This window comes from Oncorhynchus gorbuscha, linkage group LG18 (assembly GCF_021184085.1).
Source record: "Oncorhynchus gorbuscha isolate QuinsamMale2020 ecotype Even-year linkage group LG18, OgorEven_v1.0, whole genome shotgun sequence".
Lineage (NCBI taxonomy): Eukaryota > Metazoa > Chordata > Actinopteri > Salmoniformes > Salmonidae > Oncorhynchus > Oncorhynchus gorbuscha.
In genome coordinates, this window is record NC_060190.1 from 47,767,076 (window position 1) to 47,785,547 (window position 18,472).

The 18,472-nt window shown below is 44.4% G+C and overlaps 2 protein-coding genes across 3 annotated transcripts in view; one reads left to right on the forward strand and one right to left on the reverse strand.

Annotated features, from left to right (window-relative positions):
• The window catches only part of LOC124003401 (rho guanine nucleotide exchange factor 25-like), a 67,168-nt gene extending 52,710 nt beyond the window's left edge, over window positions 1-14,458 (forward strand). For both annotated transcript variants that reach the window (XM_046311631.1, XM_046311630.1), the window contains 9 exons: window positions 4,377-4,466; window positions 4,687-4,779; window positions 5,297-5,347; window positions 5,588-5,665; window positions 5,988-6,179; window positions 6,382-6,562; window positions 9,573-9,778; window positions 10,757-10,864; window positions 13,081-14,458. In XM_046311631.1, the coding sequence (XP_046167587.1) occupies window positions 4,377-4,466; window positions 4,687-4,779; window positions 5,297-5,347; window positions 5,588-5,665; window positions 5,988-6,179; window positions 6,382-6,562; window positions 9,573-9,778; window positions 10,757-10,864; window positions 13,081-13,197 (1,116 nt within the window). In that variant the 3' untranslated portion in view covers window positions 13,198-14,458. The remainder of the gene's footprint in view (window positions 1-4,376; window positions 4,467-4,686; window positions 4,780-5,296; window positions 5,348-5,587; window positions 5,666-5,987; window positions 6,180-6,381; window positions 6,563-9,572; window positions 9,779-10,756; window positions 10,865-13,080) is intronic.
• Window positions 14,459-15,573: 1,115 nt separating this feature from the next.
• On the reverse strand, window positions 15,574-18,265 carry LOC124002375 (transcription factor Sp5-like). Its single transcript, XM_046309739.1, has 2 exons — window positions 17,759-18,265; window positions 15,574-17,370 (listed from the first exon to the last, which is right to left on the reverse strand). Exons 1-2 carry the CDS (start codon window positions 17,831-17,833, stop codon window positions 16,216-16,218), a joined length of 1,230 nt encoding a protein of 409 aa, XP_046165695.1. The 5' UTR covers window positions 17,834-18,265; the 3' UTR covers window positions 15,574-16,215.
• Window positions 18,266-18,472: the final 207 nt, after the last annotated feature.

Below are 18,472 nucleotides of genomic sequence, written 5' to 3' on the forward strand. Positions count from 1 at the left end.
ATCAACACTGAACCATTAATGAGAGCACCAGCTGTTCCGGATGACTGTTTGATCACTCACTCTGTAGCCGATGTGAGTAAGACCTTTAAACAGGTTATCTTTCACAAGGCTGCGGGGCCAGACGGATTACCAGGGCACGTACTCAGAGCATGTGCTGACTAGCTGGCATCTGTCTTCACTGACATTTTCAAATTACACCTGAAATGTCTGTAATACCTACATGTTTCAAGGAGACAGCCATAGTCCCTGTGCCCAGGAGCACCAACAATGAGACAACCTATAGGGAGGAGGTCAGAGACTTAGCAGTGTGGTGCAAGTCTCCTTCAACTCTCCTTCAATTCTTCCCCGTCAGGAGGCTGAAAAGTTTTAGCATGGACCCTCAGACCCTTAAAAAGTTCTATAGCTGCAAATCAAATCAAATCAATTTATATAGCCCTTCGTACATCAGCTGATATCTCAAAGTGCTGTACAGAAACCCAGCCTAAAACCCCAAACAGCAAGCAATGCAGGTGTAGAAGCACGGCGGCTAGGAAAAACTCCCTAGAAAGGCCAAAACCTAGGAAGAAACCTAGAGAGGAACCAGGCTATGTGGGTGGCCAGTCCTCTTCTGGCTGTGCCTGGTGGAGATTATAACAGAACATGGCCAAGATGTTCAAATGTTCATAAATGACCAGCATGGTCAAATAATAATAAGGCAGAACAGTTGAAACTGGAGCAGCAGCACGGCCAAGTGGACTGGGGACAGCAAGGAGTCATCATGTCAGGTAGTCCTGAGGCATGGTCCTAGGGCTCAGGTCCTCCGAGAGAGAAAGAAAGAGAGAATTAGAGAGAGCACACTTAAATTCACACAGGACACCGAATAGGACAGGAGAAGTACTCCAGATATAACAAACTGACCCTAGCCCCCCGACACATAAACTACTGCAGCATAAATACTGGAGGCTGACACAGGAGGGGTCAGGAGACACTGTGGCCCCATCCGAGGACACCCCCGGACAGGGCCAAACAGGAAGGATATAACCTCACCCACTTTGCCAAAGCACAGCCTCCACACCACTAAAGTGATATCTTCAACCACCAACTTACCATCCTGAGACAAGGCCGAGTATAGCCCACAAAGATCTCCGCCACGGCACAACCCAAGGGGGGGTGCCAACCCAGACAGGAAGATCACATCAGTGACTCAACTCACTCAGGTGACGCACCCCTCCCAGGGACGGTATGAAAGAGCCCCATTTAGCCAGTGACTCAGCCCCTGTAATAGGGTTAGAGGCAGAGAATCCCATTGGACAGAGGGGAACCGGCCAGGCAGAGACAGCAAGGGTGGTTCGTTGCTCCAGAGCCTTTCTGTTCACCTTCCCACTACTGGGCCAGACTACACTCAATCATATGACCCACTGAAGAGATGAGTCTTCAGTAAAGACTTAAAGGTTGAGACCGAGTTTGCGTCTCTTACATGGGTAGGCAGACCATTCCATAAAAATGGAGCTCTATAGGAGAAAGCCCTGCCTCCAGCTGTTTGCTTAGAAATTCTAGGGACAATTAGGAGGCCTGCGTCTTGTGACCGTAGCATACGTGTAGGTATGTACGGCAGGACCAAATCAGAGAGATAGGTAGGAGCAAGCCCATGTAATACTTTGTAGGTTAGCAGTAAAACCTTGAAATCAGCCCTTGCCTTGACACGAAGCCAGTGTAGGGAGGCTAGCACTGGAGTAATATGATCAAATTATTTGGTTCTAGTCAGGATTCTAGCAGCCATATTTAGCACTAACTGAAGTTTATTTAGTGCTTTATCCGGGTAGCCAGAAAGTAGAGCATTGCAGTAGTCTAACCTAGAAGTGACAAAAGCATGGATTTATTTTTCTGCATCATTTTTGGACAGAAAGTCTCTGATTTTTGCAATGTTACGTAGATGGAAAAAAGCTGTCCTTGAAATGGTCTTGATATGTTCTTCAAAAGAGAGATCGGGGTCCAGAGTAACGCCGAGGTCCTTCACAGTGTTATTTGAGACGACTGCACAACCATTAAGATTAATTGTCAGATTCAACAGAAGATCTCTTTGTTTCTTGGGACCTAGAACAAGCATCTCTGTTTTGTCCGAGTTTAAAAGTAGAAAGTTTGCAGCCATCCACTTCCTTATGTCTGAAACACATGCTTCTTGCGAGGGCAATTTTGGGGCTTCACCATGTTTCATTGAAATGTACAGCTGTGTGTCATCTGCATAGCAGTGAAAGTTAACATTATGTTTTCGAATGACATCCCCAAGACGTAAAATATATAGTGAAAACAATAGTGGTCCTAAAACGGAACCTTGAGGAACACCGAAATTTACAGTTGATTTGTCAGAGGACAAACCATTCACAGAGACAAACTGATATCTTTCCGACAGATAAGATCTAAACCAGGCCAGAACTTGTCCGTGTAGACCAATTTGGGTTTCCAATCTCTCCAAAAGAATGTGCTGATCGATGGTATCAAAAGCAGCACTAAGGTCTAGGAGCACGAGGACAGATGCAGAGCCTCGGTCTGATGCCATTAAAAGGTCATTTACCACCTTCACAAGTGCAGTGTCAGTGCTATGATGGGGTCTAAACAGCCTTTTCTAAAAATTTTGAGAGGAATGGAAGATTCCATATAGGCCGATAGTTTTTTATATATTCTGGGTCAAGGTTTGGCTTTTTCAAGAGAGGCTTTATTACTGCCACTTTTAGTGAGTTTGGTACACATCCGGTGGATAGAGAGTCGTTTATTATGTTCAACATAGGAGGGCCAAGCACAGGAAGCAGCTCTTTCAGTAGTTTAGTTGGAATAGGGTCCAGTATGCAGCTTGAAGTTTTAGAGGCCATGATTATTTTCATCATTGTGTCAAGGGATATAATACTAAAACACTTGAGCGTCTCTCTTGATCCTAGGTCCTGGCAGAGTTGTGCAGACTCAGGACAACTGAGCTTTGAAGGAATATGCAGATTTAAAGAGGAGTCCGCAATTTGCTTTCTAATAATCATGATCTTTTCCTCAAAAAAGTTCATGAATTTATCACTGCTGAAGTGAAAGCTATCCTCTCTTGGGGAATGCTGGTTTTTAGTTAGCTTTGCGACAGTATCAAAATGGAATTTCGGATTGTTCTTATTTTCCTCAATTAAGTTGGAAAAATAGGATGATCAAGCAGCAGTAAGGGCTCTTCGGTACTGCACGGTACTGTCTTTCCAAGCTCGTCGGAAGATTTCCAGTTTGGTGTGGCGCCATTTCCGTTCCAATTTTCTGGAAGCTTGCTTCAGAGCTCGGGTATTTTCTGTGTACCAGGGACCTAGTTTCTTATGAGAAATGTTTTTAGTTTTTAGGGGTGCAACTGCATCTAGGGTATTGCTGCACCATTGAAAGCATCTTGACTTGCTGCATCATCACTTGGTATGGCAACTGCTGGGCTTCCAACCACAAGGCGCTACAGAGGGTAGTGCGTACAGCCAAGTACCTCACTGGGGTTGAGCTCCATGCCATCCAGAACCTCTATACCAGGCGGTGTCTGAGGAAGGCCTTAAAAATACACTGCTGCCTAGTCACTTTATTCCTAGTTACATGTACATACAGTATCGACCTCAATTACCTCGTACCACTGCACATCGAATGCAATTGTATTATGTGATACACACACCAGCCCTCTCCCACACAACAGCAGCAGGGGAGAGAGAAAAAGAGAGTAATAAACAGAGGGAGCACTTCAATTGATTTTGCGCAGTTTCACAGTGCCTTGCTGTCTCCCCCTCTGTCTCCCCCTCTGTCTCCCTCTCTGTCTCCCTCTCTGTCTCCCTCTCTGTCTCCCTCTCTCTCTCCCTCTCTCTCTCTCTCTCTCTCTCTCTCTCTCTCTCTCTCTCTCTCTCTCTCTCTCTCTCTCTCTCTCTCTCTCTCTCTCTCTCTCTCGTCCCAGTTCCTTCATTACTCCAACATGTTTAATTAAGCAAGGGCGAATTAAATGGTTCCCACCAAGCCGCCCGAACCATTTAATAAGGCAAAGTTCCTGCTCTTATTTAACAGACTTCAAAAGAGCCTGGAGGGGAAGGAGAACGGAGTCCAACTTAGGGGGATAAGAGGTTTAGAGCAGCCATGCTGGGGGAAGCACTTAGCCTACACACCAACACACACACACACACACACACACACACACACACACACACACACACACACACACACACACACACACACACACACACACACACACACACACACACACACACACACACACACACACACACACACACACACACACACACACACACACACACACACACACACACACACACACACACACACACGGACCACATGCGCCACCATCTGGTATCGATCTCTCATCATCTCTGTGTTTGTTTCTGGACCTCTAGGAGCGGCGTCTCCACATGTACGTAGTGTACTGTCAGAACAAGCCCAAGTCAGAGCACATTGTCTCAGAGTATATCGAGACCTATTTTGAGGTGAGTGACTCTTCACAGTACAACTACCTGGACAGTTTAAGAGCAGTTTAACCCCACTTAGGCTTTGTTCTAGCCTAATTCCTCTTATTTATCTAACTCTGGTTCTGACTGAGTGTATCTTCAGTGCTCATTCTTTGTCTTGGTTTATGTCTGACTGACCCAAACCTGCCCTTAGTTCTGTGTATGTTGCTATGAGGAGCTAACCTATCTGGTTCTGTAGGAGCTGAGGCAGCAGCTGGGCCACAGACTACAACTCAACGACCTGCTTATCAAACCAGTACAGAGGATCATGAAATACCAACTACTGCTCAAGGTGTGTGTGTGTGTGTGTGTGTGTGTGTGTGTGTGTGTGTGTGTGTGTGTGTGTGTGTGTGTGTGTGTGTGTGTGTGTGTGTGTGTGTGTGTGTGTGTGTGTGTGTGTGTGTGTGTGTGTGTGTGTGTGTGTGTGTGTGTGTGTGTTTAGAATACAATTAGCATGATGTCATCTAGCCCCAGATGATTTGAGTCTTCACGTAATAGAGATGTATTGAGTGACCTGTCACTGCAAGAGATGATGACAAAGAAAGGCAGAAATAGATTGGGCGTCACTGGAGAATAAACAGGCCATCCCGCAGCATTGTGGAAGCTTTAGCTGTGATTTAGAGATTAATGTTGAAAGCTTTTGTCCCAAGAGTCACAGGTCCTCTCATCAGCTCCCTAATCTCACAGTGGATAATATGTAACTCTTCTGTGATGAAACACAAGATATAGCTCAGTCCTATTTTGTAGACTAATCCTTATAGAGTCCCTCCAAAACATTCAATAAACTGTCCTCTAATTGGATCCCTCAGGACTTCCTGAAGTACTACACCAAAGCAGGAAGGGATACCTCAGAGCTGGAGGTGAGAGTTCTCCCAAAACTATGGTACAAACCGTCACGGTCAAAACATTTCCAATACTCACTTGTGATATTACTATAAACTGCACACACAGTTTAATCTCCCTGCTCTATTGAAGAAAGCGAAAAAAAGGTACTCTTTTCAGTTACAAAACATAATTGTCTTTGCAATCCCACACCATCTCTCTCTCTATTTCATGTCCCTCATTCCCTATCTCCACCCCTCCTCCTCTTCTACCCACAGAGAGCGGTGGAGGTGATGTGTTTCGTGCCCAAGCGATGTAATGATATGATGAACGTGGGCAGACTGCAGGGCTTTGAGGTGAGATACCCAACACCAGACTCTGTTCTCCACATGATGTTGTGTTTTCTTATGTGTATGTCTCTCTCTCTCTCTGTCTCTCTGTCTCTCTGTCTCTCTGTCTCTCTGTCTCTCTGTCTCTCTGTCTCTCTGTCTCTGTGTCTCTGTGTCTCTCTGTCTCTGTCTCTCTCTCTCTCTGTCTCTCTGTCTCTCTGTCTCTCTGTCTCTCTGTCTCTCTGTCTCTCTGTCTCTCTGTCTCTCTGTCTCTCTGTCTCTCTGTCTCTCTCTCTCTCTGTCTCTCTGTCTCTCTGTCTCTCTGTCTCTCTGTCTCTGTGTCTCTAAGGGGAAGATCACAGCCCAGGGGAAACTGCTCCAGCAGGACACCTTTACAGTTAGTGAGCAGGACAGCAGCTTCCTGTCCCGTGCCAAAGAGAGGCGGGTCTTCCTGTTCGAACAGCTGGTCATTATCAGTGAACCAATCGATAGGAAGAAGGGCTTCTCTCTGCCAGGGTACACCTTTAAAAACAGCATCAAGGTGAGAATGACCTGTGTACATGAATTTGATAATAACTACTTTATTGAGAAGAGCGTACTTACTATTGTATGCCTGTGATATGATGTTGTCCCACCTAACTATCTTAAGATTATTGCACAAACTAACTGTAAGTCTCTGTGGATAAGAGCGTCTGCTAAATCAAATGTCAAATGTGTGTGACCCCTGTCTCTCTGTGCTGCAGCTCAGTTGTCTGGGTGTGGAGGACCACTGTGAGGAGGACCCATGTCGTCTGGTCCTGACGTCCCGCGGGCCTGATGGGAGCGTGGCACGCTTCGTTCTGCAGGCCTCGTCCCAGGAGACTCGGAGGGCCTGGGTCAACGACGTTGTCCATATCCTGGAGACCCAGAGGAACTTCCTCAACGGTACTGCTGCTTACCACCACGGGCCGCATACATTGCATTCGGAAAGTATTCCACAGTTTGATAAAACAGATTAAATTGTTTTTCCCCCCTAATCATCTACACACAATACCCCATAATGACAAAGCAAAAACAGGTTTCTAGAAATTATTGCAAAAAAGAAAAACAAGCTTGGCACACCTTTATTGGGGGGAGTTTCTCCCATTATTCTCTGCAGATCCACTCAAGCTCTGTGAGGTTGCATGGGAAGCGTTGCTGCACAGCTATTTTCAGGTATCTCCAGACATGTTCGATCAGTTTCAAGTCTGAGCTCTGCCTGGGCCACTCAAAGACATTTAGATGACATTTAACTTGTCTTATCTCGAAGCCACTTCTACGTTGTCTTGACTGTGTGCTTAGGGTTGTTGTCCTGTTGGAAGAGGAACCTTTGACCCAGTCTAAGGTCTTGAGCGCTCTGGAGAAGGTTTTCATCAATGATCTCTCTGTACTTTGCTCTGTTCCTATTTCCCTCGATTCTGACTGGTTTTCCAGTCCCTGCCACTGAAAAACATCCGCACAGCATGATGCTGCCACCACCATGCTTCACCGTAGGGATGGTGCCAGGATTCCTCCAGGTGTGATGCTTGGAATTGAGGCCAAAGAGTTCAATCTTGGTTTCATCAGACCAGAGAATCTTGTTTCTGATTATCTGAGAGTCTTGAGGTGCCTTTTGGCAAACTCCAAGCGGGCTGTCATGTGCCTTTTACTGAGGAGTGGTTTCCGTCTGGCCACTCTACCATAAAGGCCTGATTGGTGGAGTGCTGCAGAGATGGTTGTCCTTCTAGAAGGTTCTCCTATCTCCACAAAGGAACTCTGGAGATCTGTCAGAGTGACCATCGGGTTCTCGGTCACCTCCCTGACCAAGGCCCTTCTCCCCCAATTGCTCAGTTTGGCTAGGCGGCCAGCTCTAGGAAGAGTTTTGGTGCTTTGTAACGTCTTCCATTTAAAAATGAGGCCAATGTGTTCTTGGGGACCTTCAATGCTGCAGCAATTTTTCGGTACCTTTCCCCAGATCTGTGCCTCGACATTATCCTGTCTCGGCGGTCTACGGACAATTCCTTCATGGCTTGGTTTTTGATCTGACATGCACTATCAACTCTGGGGTATTATATATACAGGTGTGTGCCTTTCCCAATAATGTCCAATCAATAATTATGGCAGGTGGACTCCAATCAAGTAGTAAAAACATCTCAAGGATGATCAATGGAAACAGGACGCACCTGAGCTCAATTTCGAGTCTCATAGCAAAGGGTATGAATAGTTATGTAAATTAGGTATTTTTGTTTTATTTTTTATAAATTAGCAAACAATTCTAAAAACCTGTTTTTGCTTTGTAATTATGGGGTAGTGTGTAGATTGATGAGGAAAAAAATGTATTTAAACAATTTGAGAAAAAGGCTGTAATGTAACGTGTGGAAATGTGGAAAAAGTCAAGGGGTCTGAATACTTTTCGAATGCACTCAGTGTGTCCCAAATGGGATCCTGTTCCCTATTTAGTGCACTACTTTTGAACAGGGCCCATAGGACTCTAGTCAAAAGTAGAGTTCTAAATGGGGAGTAGGGTCCCATTTGGGCCTCCAACTGCCCTAAAACGCTAGTAAAACCAAATGCATGTTTTTCAACCGTTCACTGCCTGCACCCGCACGCCTGACTAGCATCACCACCCTGGATGGTTCCGACCTTGAATATGTGGACATCTATAAGTACCTAGGTGTCTGGCTAGGCTGTAAACTCTCCTTCCAGACTCATATCAAACATCTCCAATCGAAAATCAAATCTAGAGTCGGCTTTCTATTCCGCAACAAAGCCTCCTTCACTCACGCCGCCAAACTTACCCTAGTAAAACTGACCATCCTACCGATCCTCGACTTCGGCGATGTCATCTACAAAATTGCTTCCAACACTCTACTCAGCAAACTGCATGCAGTTTATCACAGTGCCATCCGTTTTGTCACTAAAGCACCTTATACCACCCACCACTGCGACCTGTATGCTTTAGTCAGCTGGCCCTCGCTACATATTCGTCGCCAGACCCACTGGCTCCAGGTTATCTACAAGTTCATATGCTAGGTAAAGCTCCGCCTTATCTCAGTTCACTGGTCACGATGGCAACACCCACCCGTAGCACGCGTTCCAGCAGGTGTATCTCACTGATCATCCCTAAAGCCAACACCTCATTTGGCCGCCTTTCGTTCCAGTTCTCTGCTGCCTGTGACTGGAACGAATTGCAAAAATTGCTGAAGTTGGAGACTTTTATCTCCCTCACCAACTTCAAACATCTGCTATCTGAGCAGCTAACCGATCGCTGCAGCTGTACATAGTCTATCGGTAAATAGCCCACCCATTTTTATCTACCTCATCCCCATACTGTTTTTATTTATTTACTTTTCCGCTCTTTTGCACACCAATATCTCTACCTGTACATGACCATCTATCACTCCAGTGTTAATCTGCAAAATGTTAATTATTCGCCTACCTCCTCATGCCTTTTGCACACAATGTATATAGACTCCCCTTTTTTTCTACTGTGTTATTGACTTGTTAATTGTTTACTCCATGTGTAACTCTGTGTTGTCTGTTCACACTGCTATGCTTTATCTTGGCCAGGTCGCAGTTGCAAATGAGAACTTGTTCTCAACTAGCCTACCTGGTTAAATAAAGGTGAAATAAAAAAATAAAATAAAAAAATACATTTGTTTCTCTAGTTTTTCACACACAGGTAAATGTCCTTGGGAAATTGAGGATTTCAGGATATTTTTAAGCTGTGTTTTATAGAATGTATTAATTGGTTGATTAATTTGATTAAATGATTAACTGTATTACTTTTGATTGATTCTCCCTTATGGATAGATTTTATAGATGCTCAATAAATAAATTAGTGGTGCCATTTGTTAGGTGTCAACTCTATGGTTTTGTCTCAATTCTTATCCCTCCAACTATCCCCCTGTCGTCTCCTATCTCCTGTGTACCGTAGCTCTCCAGTCTCCTATAGAGTACCAGCGCAGGGAGAGTAAGTCCAACAGCCTGAGAGGAGCCATGAATGCTCCCGTTGCACCGACCTCTGGCCTGCGACCCCACTCCTCTGCCTCCATTGACCGCCACCGGCTACCCAACCTGCGTTCTTACAATACCTCCCTGCCCTCCCTCCACCTGCCCAGCCAGCCCCCTGCTGACACACAGGTACTACTACCCAACTGACTGCAACAATAAACTCACTAGGCTGATCTGATAGTCATAGCAAGTGAAGATTAAATAGTGTCAGCAGCTACTGGATATAATATATTTAATTTAAATCCCACATGATCTCTCTCTCTCTCTCAATTAAATTATATTAAATTAAATTCAAGGGGCTTTATTGGCATGGGAAACATATGTTTGAAGTGAGATGGAATAACAAAAGTGAAATAAACAATAAAAAGTGAACAGTAAATATTACACTCACACAAGTTCCAAAATAATAAATACATTTCAAATGTTATATTATGTCTATATACAGTCTTGTAACAATGTGCAAATAGTTAAAGTAAAAAAGGGAAAATAACTTAACTTAAATATCGGTCAACAGGTCATAAATCCTGATGCTGTGATTCCGCACTGTGTTATTCCATCCAATGTATATGGGAGTTTATCAAAATTGGATTTGTTTTTGAATTTTGTGGGTCTGTGTAATCTGAGGGAAATATGTGTCTCTAATATGGTCATACATTTGTGAGTAGGTTGAGAAGTTCATCTCCATTTCCACCTTATTTTGAGGGCACTGTGCACATAGCCAGTCTTCTCTTGTGAACCAGGTCTGCCTACGGCGACCTTTCTCAGTAGCAAGGCTATGCTCACTGAGTCTATACATAGTCAAAGCTTTCCTTAATTTGGGTCAGTCACAGTGGTCAGGTATTCTGCCACTGCGTACTCTCGGATTAGTGCCAAATAGCATTCTAGTTTGCTCTGTTTTTTTGTTAATTCTTTTCAATGCGTCAAGTAATTATCTTTTTGTTTTCTCATGATTTGGTTGGGACGAATTTAGTTTCTATCCTGGGGCTCTGTAGGGTGTGTTTGTGTTTGTGAACAGAGCCCCAGGACCAGCTTGCTTAGGGAACTCTTCTCCAGGTTCATCTCTCTCTCTTTGTTATTCAATCCTCTTTTATCTTTTATCTCCTTCAGTCCCCGCTGTATCTTAGCCCTGCGACACCCTGTCCCTCCCATCTCCCTCTGACCAGCCCTCAACAGCTCAGCAATGGCCTGCGCCCCCCTGCCCAGCACAGCTTGCAGGTACTCAACCACACTGCAGGGAAATACTACTATCCCCAAGTCCTATTTTGAGATTGACCACAAATTTCTACAGAAACATAATTGATTTACAGTACAGGAAAGTGTGAGTTATTTAACTTAGGACTCACCACCATGTGTAGGATCTCTGTCATTAACCTCCCAATGCTCCCATAAACTCTTTCATCACTTCAAATCACAAACGGATCAGCAAATAGTTTACTTTATAAATAGCTCTTTACTGTTTTATCATATAATCCCCCTGGACATTGGCCTGGGGTTGTCGTGGTTGTCAGTGCTAAAGGGAAATGACTGAGGCAGCCCTCTCATTCTTTCCTAATGGGAGATATCCTGTTGTTGTTCCCAGCCTGGGTTACAATACTAACAGCACCCTGGCAGGCTGTCACACTGATATGTGGTCAGTTCCTATAAAAACACTATAGAACCCATAAAGCAGGGGTAGGCAACTAGACTTAGCTGCAGGCCAATTCTTTGTCAGAGCAGATGGTCGGGAGGCCGGAACATACTTATAATAATTTGTACTCTGCAAATTGATCACAACTAAGGCGGCAGGTAGCCTAGTGGTTAAGAGCGTTGTGCCATTAACACTAAGGTCACTGGTTTGAATCCACAACTGCCAAGGCAGAAAAATCTGCTGTTCTGCCGTTGAGCATTAACCCCCAACAACAACTGCTCCATGGGTGCCCATGACGTCGATTAAGGCAGCCCCCCGCACCTCTCTGACTCAGAGGGGTTGGGTTAAATGCGGAAGAGACATTTTGGCTGAATGCATACTAGGTATTCCCTTTCCCTCCCTTCAAGCGAAAAATAGATTATATTGGAAAATAACATGATCATATATCTCTTTTTTGATGTATTTATGGGAATACATGGGAACAGATGTTTCAGTTCCTGGGGATAACTAGCCCAGTGCCCTGGCTGGTAGTTTATTCTATTTAGCCAGACTCTCCCCAGGCTGTATCACAACCGGCCGTGATTGGGAGTCCCACAGGGCGGTGCACAATTGGCCCAGCGTCGTCCGGGTTAGGGTTTGGCAGGGGTAGGCCGTCATTGTAAATAAGAGTTTGTTCTTAACTGACTTGCCTTGTTAAATAAAGGTTAAAAAAAATAAATGGGGAGGAAATGGGTTTGATTACAGGACTCCTATCAGAGAGGCTTATCAAGCCTGTTTCCACACTTCATTTTAGTTCCTCCTCTGTCTCCCTTGTAGATAGACAAATAGAGAACCCTTCGGGCCTTTGAAAAAAAGTTTAATGTTGCCCTATCAGTGGGTAGATGGGGGTATTTGAAACTCTTCTGGTGTATTTGGAAACCTACAATTGATATAGAGGTGAGAGGACTGATATCATTCCGTATCATTTTCTGCAATAAGTTGATTTAGGGCAGAAGGCTAAGTGAGTTCAGACTGCAACCTTGTACTGCTAGAGTGCAGTAAGGTCACTCTTCCTGTCTCCACCCAGGGTTGATGTAAGGACAGGATCTTGCTTTAGAACCATTCAACATACCACCACGTTTGTCTTTCCTCTTTCCTCTCTGCAAGGCTAGGTAGGGTCTCAATAACATTTTACTGCAGTGGGCTAAATCACACAGTGTTTCTTGGTAGTCTTAAATCTACATTGAAACAAAAAGTATAAACACATGGTTATGGGCTTAAAAACAAGAATACACCTGTACCATGTCAGATATAGAGTTGAAATGTTTATTTTTTATTTATTTTACTAGGCAAGTCAGTTAAGAACAAATTATTATTTTCAATGATGGCCTAGGAACAGTGGGTTAACTGCCTGTTCAGGGGCAGAACGACAGATTTATATCTTGTCAGCTCAGGGATTTGAACTTGCAACCTTTCGGTTACTAGTCCAACACTCTAACCACTAGGCAACCCTGCCACCCCAAATGTATTCAATTTTGAGTTTGCATCCCAATATTACACTTTATATACATCAAAGAAGAGGCAAATATAACAAAACTGTTTGACATGAAAATTAGAATCATAAAAAAAAGTGTATTAATTGTGAAATCGTGAAAATGATGAATAACATTCCACCCATGAGGCCACTAGGTCATTTGACTGCAGGAAATGGTTTTAAAGGCTTTGATATAAATGTAATTGACATATTAAGCCTCTTGGCCTTAGTATGACTTCACTATGTGCATGTAACTGAACATGCTGCCTCTGTCTTATCCTGTCTTCTCAGGGGGGTACTGACAGATACCATGGACCCATGCCGGGGGAGGGAGGAGATTATGCACCAAATCACTCTGGCAACCATGATCAGCTGACAGATCTCTCTCTGCATGAGCATGAGTGCTGATGATGTGTGATGACCTTTGGCCTCACATACTGAATGAGGGGGTGTATGGTGAAGCTGCCCCTAGATGCTGATATTAGTTTAGTTTTGCATTATCCCCAGCAATGGCTAATGTTCGGTTTGGGCGATGGGAAAGCTGATCCTAGATCTGTGCCTAGAGGAGACTTCACCCTGGAGTTAATGAGGGGCAGGCTGAGAGACCCCTGGCTAGCCTGGCTCTACTCCACAGAGGACAGACAGGGGGCCTGGGGCGGGATCACTCCTTGTGATTACCCTAATATTGCTATATGACTATAGTATCTCTAGCTTGTAATAAGGATTATTTTTGTGTGTATTTCTGTCATTATATTATATTTTCTACTATTTTGAAACCTCTACTTACTGTTGTGATGTCAGAAGTGAAGCAGAATTGCAGCCCTCTATGGTGTTTCTGTGAGAGAAATGGAAAAGTAACCAGTGGTCTCTGATGTTGACAGTGTGTTTGTGTGCGCATGTTGGTATGTATGTTTGACTGGTACATCGCATCTGTGATGCGATGGTAGCCGTTCACATTGCAAATGGTTTCTACAGTACAGTACCCCTAAGTTTGTCACGAGTTTATACATGATTGAACTTCATATGGTGACATTTTTAACACAATTTGGTTTCATAAAGAGACGATGGACTTTTGGGACCACTTCTTAAGTCGCCAACTCTTTACTGTTGCTTTAGTCTTAAACAGGCGAACCGTATTACCATTATGCTACTGCTACGTGTGACAGCTTCTATCGCTTTGTACAAGAAGGGAAGCAAAGACTAGTGGGCGATAATGGCATGTCTATTCTCTGTCTCTCTTTTTATATAGCTTACCAGTACGCTCCTATCCTGAGTTCATCCTCATCACTATGTCATGAAGCAGCCTTTGGGTCAAGAGTGTTGACATACAGCAATGACATTGTGGACCTTGTACAGTTTTGAAATTTGATTGTGGGACGGAATTTGTCTAGGAGTTGAGCAGCTGCAGTCATGATTGTCTACTCTATGCATACCGAGCAGCACAGTAATAATTGATACGTTTTCCTTCATTTTAGCGGCTACTTTAACACCGCCATTGTTCCAACGTTATCTGAAGAAAACACACGGAAACTCACACAAAGCCCACTCATAGCTGAAGGAGAGAGAGGAAAAGGGAACAAAGTTCAAGGGGTCGTTCATCTGTCAATGTCATTCTGAATGTAAATAATATTCTGTGGGACCATATCAATAAAAACAAAATGCAACACTGCGCTGCTGTTTGTCCCCCTGTCATTCTTGGGATCTTGGTCGTGGTCATGTTATAAGACTGTCAAAAAGGAACTGGTAGTGAGAGTTCTTATCCTGAAAAACCCGGAACGTCCTTGCCCATTTCCTTCACATAGCTTACACACTAACGGTTGCCTTTGTGAAATGAATACTACCACTCGCAACAATCCCACAAAACAATACAAAAGTGAACAATAGCACCAATAAGCAAGAGTAATTTGATGTATTCCGCATCAAATGGAACAACGTTTCACACATTCGTAGGTGTTTGCTTGCGGTTCATTTTGCCTACATGACAGTCTTTGAGTGTACTGGAAAAATACTGTAGGTATTTAGCGCCATCAAATGGTGAGTTGAGGGACAACTTTAAATGCTCAATATTGGGCTCCTGGTGGTAGGTTGCATATGGCTACCTGAGGATAGAAGATGCTCACACACGTGTTCAGATATAGCTTTTCAGGTGGAATGCTGAGGTTTCTGGCAATGTATGTCAGATTTGGCAAGAATGGGAAAAATGCGAACGGGGGAAGGTTGGGATCATAAACTGTCACTACGGCTAAATCAAAGGACACTGGTATCAGCTGGGGGCCAATAAACAAGGAGGTTTCCTTCCTTGTTAGAGCTCTCTGTTGCTATACCTCTACCCATAGAGAGATTATTAACTGGCTAAATAGTAACTGACAACAATTGACAACATCGCAAAACAATCATTATTGAAAAGTGTTATCTTTTTTTTGTTTTATTTGAATGAAATCAAGCAGTTTTTTACTCTACCTTAGTTTTGCTTATTTGAGATTTTATGCTCATGTAAATGTAGATCAATGCCTATCAAATCACACTACTATTTTACATTTCTGGCAACCAACTTCCAATGAATTTGCAATGTCATTTATCCTATGCATATCAAATTCATTCATAAGACGTTTTATAATTACAATAAAAATGTTTTTAAAAATACACACTTAAAAATAAGCCAATACTTGTCACTTATCAAAAATAGAAGGCTTAATTAATAGCACAATACATTCTAGTGGTTTTTTTTGTTGGTTAGTTTTATTTGACAATTTAAGATACATGAAAAATGATATACCCGGCAACAGATACACATACCACAAACTGTCTAAAATATAAACACAATAAAGTCAAAAGACCATTGTGAGGTAATTAGTGTTTATTATTGAAAACCGTAACGCTGAAAATACTCTGCTGGCTGACTGAATGAAAATAACCATAGTGAACAGCATTATTTCCATGAATCTTTGTACTCTGACTTCCTCTCTGATGTCTTTGGTCATTCTCTGAGACCACTTATCTCCATTAGGGGTCCATGAGAAAGGAATATTCAATCACCTCAGCCCTCCTGCTTTTATTGCGAGTCTCCACACAGGCAGGCAGGCAGGCATGCTGAACAGAATGGCCTCTGAAGATCACAGGCCTCCTGCTGGTGGTCCCGGGGACAATGCTGGCTACAATGACCATGACAAACACGTTGTCAAGACAATGGTTTGACAGTGTAAAAGTTTGTGTGTTTGCAAGAAGTCGTATTTTTTCTCAAGAGAAAGGGCCATTGAATCACTGGTCTGCCCTTGACTCTCAGTCTCCACACTGGCCCTCCTGTCTTTCTGCTCTTTCTGAGGGTCTCATCACCTGGACTCCACACACACAGAGACTGGCGCTGGGGGTCTCAGAATACAGCACACTGACTGTGAGTCCCTTGGCTTACCTCTCTTGGTCTTTTCTCTACTCCTTCTTGATGTTCCTGTCTGGTCCTCTGCTACCACCCGGTCGCTGTGGAGCCTCCTGCTGGGGGCCCTGGCTATCCCTTGACTCTGGCTGTCCCCTCTTACCCTGGTGGGTCTTCTCATGTTTTGCTAGGTGGTCGCTCCGCATGAACCTCTTCCCACATGCCTGACAGCTGAAGCGCTTCTCCCCCGTGTGTGTGCGCAGATGCCTCTGCAGCTCGTCGGAGCGTGTGAAGTTCTTCCCGCAGAAGAGCCAGCTGCAGAGGAAGGGCCGCTCCCCAGCATGCCAGCGTAGGTGGGCCTTCAGGTGGGACGTCTTCTTATACACCTTGCCACACTCGGGCAGGTGGCAGATGTGGAGCCTCCTACGGCCTGGTTCTTCTGGGTTTGCTGGAGCCCCTGTACCCCCAGAAGTGGACTGGCAGTTGGGGCACTTGCAGCGCCTGCAGCGACGTGTGGAGCCCAGCAAGCCCTTGGATGAGCCCTGGAGGAGGGCCGGGATCTGAGGCTGGTGCCCCAACACCAGCTGTCTGCCCAGGGCAAAGGGGTGAGGGTGGTGATGGTGGGGGTGGCTGTGAGGTTGGTGATGGCCATGGGGGCTGCTGGTGGTCTGCGGCAGGCTCCACCATTGCTGGCCTTCCTCTGTATACCCACCAGGGTGGTAGGGGTGTCTTGTTGTGGAAACTTGGAGGAAGTTAGGAAAGTTCTGCCCAATACTATTGTTCTGGTGGTGGAAGTATGGGGTATGAGAGCTACCCTGGACCTGAGGAGCGAGCATCTTTCCTGGAGAGAGATCAAAGGCGTAGGCAGTCGGGGTGGAGGAGGGTTCAGCCGGAGGGGTGAGAGGCAGCTCATGGATGTGGTGGTGGTGGTGGGGGTGAGGGCCCAGTCCACTCTGGATGTGGCCAGGAAAAGATACTTTTGGCACTGTCACAGTTGCCACCTGTTGGACCCCAAGACTAGAGCTCTGGACCACATCCCCTCCCCACAGCTGGAGCATCCCAGTCATGGAGCTCATGGTCCCCTCATAAGGATGGTGTTGCCGCTCCTGCCCTACTCCACTGCCTCCCAGATGGGCTTGGCCACAGGTTCTGGCCAGGAAGGAGGATAGGGGATGGGGCTCGTTCTCAGGAGAGGAGCTGGCTATGCGGTGCTATGGAGTAGAGAAATAATGGATGTTAGACATGCTGTACACTATTGAATTTGATAATCTTGAGTAAAAAACAAGATACAAAATCAATATATTATAGTGATTAACCGAGAAACAATAGAGCAGTGGTGACCTTTTACAGTGGACCATAACATTTCTATTTCTAAAATATATGTTATACTTTTTCTATGTATTTAATGAACTAAACTAAAGTAACAGTAAAATACTGTTAACAATTTAATAAACCGGACGAATTCCTAAGAAGATACTGGGAGAAAATTAATCAATTATTGCACGTGGCACTTTAAAAAAATGTACTCTAAGTAACACTGAAATGTCTCTCCTATACCAAATTTGCTCCAAAACATTCCAAACATATTTTCCTCCTCACCTGTAAGAAAGGTTGTAGAAAGTGATCGGTCCCCGGCAAAGCGGCCATCAGTTTTTGTGTCTCCACTACGCGCATCTGCGGCCAATGTAGCTTTTTGACTGGTCGCAGCGCACCGAAACAAAATCTTATCTAGAAAACGAGATTTGGCAGTGTCTGAATTCTCATCCAGTCAGACTCCTTTACTGAAAAAATAATAATAAACCCCATAACGTGTTCTGTAAATTATCGTGAAGAAATAAAAAATACCATAGAAAAAACAGATTGTAGAAACAATTCCAAAATCCGGGCTCCGGTGGTATCCCTTCTGCAATCTATCTCTCCCAGTAATTTTAGGTGACAAACTTTCAGCAACCTTGTCTTCACTGATTGCCTCGAACGCTATATCCTTTGAAGTGCGACGAGACCAATCGACACATTCTTGGCAGCATCTTGTTATGGAGAGATGTCCTCTGCGGGATCCCTTTCACGAGTGGGCCTACAGAAAAGTAGGAACTGTGTGTGCGTGCGTCTATGTCAGGGAGAGACAGGGAGAGAGCGAGAGAGAGAGAAATTATTTTTTCCCCCACTATTCCTACTACAACTATTTGCACATTGTGAAAAAAACACTGTAGGCTACGTAGATATGTCTTTATGTTTTTTTTAACCTTTTTAGTACAATGTTTACTGTTAAGTTTTAATATTTTTTGGTTGATGTTGTTAAATTTGTTTCTTCTA

Coding starts and splice junctions, on each gene's coding strand:
- LOC124002375 (XM_046309739.1), bottom strand. CDS start 17,833: ATGCGCGTAGTGGAGACACAAAAACTGATGGCCGCTTTGCCGGGGACC. Junction 17,371..17,758: donor TTCTACAACCTTTCTTACAG/GTGAGGAGGAAA, acceptor TCTACTCCATAG/CACCGCATAGCCAGCTCCTC.